At 47.3% G+C, this 2,150-nt stretch overlaps 1 protein-coding gene across 1 annotated transcript; it reads left to right on the forward strand.

Moving 5' to 3' along the window:
- Positions 1-340: 340 nt before the first annotated feature.
- On the forward strand, positions 341-730 carry Pmar_PMAR023252 (hypothetical protein; the record flags this gene model as incomplete). The annotated part of the gene is made up of 1 exon (XM_002765069.1): positions 341-730. A coding segment is annotated over one exon (390 nt), but the record flags the coding sequence as incomplete, so codon positions are not given.
- Positions 731-2,150: the final 1,420 nt, after the last annotated feature.

The following is a 2,150-nucleotide window of genomic DNA, read 5'->3' on the forward strand; positions in this document are numbered from 1 at the left end:
GGTATTCAGCAGGCTGAAGATGTTAATACTTGGAAAAGCCGTCTCCGTGCGCACAGGTCAATCTCGTAAAATAACGTCGCATGCTCAGTGGGTTGAATGTTACATTCGCTGGTGTACCGGAATCTTTATGGTGTGTGGCAAAAAGTCGGGGGTAGACTCTCTTGCCATGCTCAAATACTTATTGAAGGTCATTCAGCTCGCTGAGAAACGAATTGTTCAAGCAGCTGCGATCTATGACCATAAATACCGTGGTTCCTTAATAGGATACTGCCAGCAAGGTCACTCGATTGCTGACGTTCTGGAGAAGGATTTAGACCCATCTACGTACATTTCTGCTTAGTTTGGTGGTTTGGCGGATACTGGTCAAGTCTCCGGTAACGACGAGAATAAAGAGTCGAAGAAAGACTCGAAGAGAAAACTCTTCGGAGTCAGAAAACTAGATTCGGGCCCTAAAGCCGAATCGGCAGTTAAGAGGGCCCCTTTATCACATTCCAGTCTTGTCTCTCAGTTTGTAAGTCACAGTTTAAATGCACTATCTGAATCGGTCGAGGATGATCTACAGAAACTTACGTCCGGTGCTGGTCTGGATTCCCCTAAATTCTGGGACCAGGTTGCTCCCATCAACGTTGATAAGGCTCACAAGCTTCTCAAAGTTCTTACATCTGCTATCTCTGATACTGGTCTCGACACGTTCCTCGTCGACATGTGTCTCATGTGTCCCGGAGGGTAAGAATCAATTCAATAAGTCGTTGAATATGTCACGCAAAGCGCGTTAAATCCAGTTTGCTCTATTTTGGAGGCCCAATCAAGCACTTCTGAAGTAGGGTCTCCCCTAATACCGTCTATTATCGCTTCCCTCTCATCACTTTGTGGCGAAGAGTTCTGTGAGGAATCTGAGATCCTCTTTCAACAGATCGATAAAGACTGCTCTTTAGGGCAACGTGAGCCCATTCCTTCATCTAGTCACTGGCCCGAGGCAAAACCCCGGCGCGCTAGAGAGGTGGAGCTACTACTTGGAAATTACGTCTCAGCTGTTGAAAACCACCAACTTTTGGAAGAAATTCTTCAGGAAAAGGTGCATTTGGGGCGTCTGACTGTTGTTGGTGCAGCAAGGCAATTCCGAGGTGTCGTTACGCCTGTAGCTTTGATTCCCAAGGGCAGTTGCCCAACGGAAAAGGTTCGTCAAAAGGCGAAGCACTTCCGGGTAATCGAAGACTATAAAAGGAGCCATATAAATCAAAAGGCCTCCAAATTTTCGCAGACGTTGTGCCTAGCAAAGTACTCAGATATCCAACTCCTCATCCGAACACTCTTAAAAAAGGGTTATGAACAAGGAAAACCCTTGAAAGCCTTCACTCTTGATGTATAAAGTGCATTCAGGGTCGTAGGTATCATCCCGAAAGCGGCTTCTAATCTCAATGTCCGGTGTGGAAACAAGATTTTCAGACACCTACTCCTAGCCTTTGGTCACCGTAACTCGCCATATTGTTTTTCTGCTTAGGAAAAGGGCAGCTCCTCCGCGGTTGAAACCGTGCCAGAGAGTTGTCTTTCGGCGAAGCCTGGTTTGGGACAGCGATTGACACAATCGCTGCCGGCACAAGGGGACAAGCCGGAGTCTTTCAAGCTGCCAAGCTAGTCACACAAGCCAGACTGGCTTGACAACCTGGAGTAGTATATGTGTTAAGCGTGATATTTTTTTTAACCGAGGTCTCCGATGTAGGTCCTAGGGGCACTCCAGGGAGCAAGCTTCAGTGGCTTACGGCAGAAGCTTACTGTCCTGAGTATCCTCAGTGTACCTTGCGTGTCATCCTCCACAGTGCCCAGATGGCACTCGTGAGTCGACACGCGCCCTGCCACACCTCGGAGGCTAGATGTTTCATCGAGTTGCGGGAGCTGTACACCGAGCAATAGTCTCGTTGCTTCATACCTGGTCTTTAGAATCTTGCTTGGACTTAACTAGCGGCCTTCTGTATGTTGATGATATGTTGTATGTAGGAACAGAATGAACTTTTCTGCTATCCATGGCCCTGACTATCCTGTTCTGGAATATCTGCGGTCTCACCCTGACCTACGAGAAGATTAGCGTTGGCGAGGTAACCAAATTGTTGGGCTTCCAAGTAACAAAGCATCATAACAACCATTGTAACATT

Source organism: Perkinsus marinus (genome assembly GCF_000006405.1).
Source record: "Perkinsus marinus ATCC 50983 genomic scaffold scf_1104296975838, whole genome shotgun sequence".
NCBI lineage: Eukaryota > Perkinsozoa > Perkinsida > Perkinsidae > Perkinsus > Perkinsus marinus.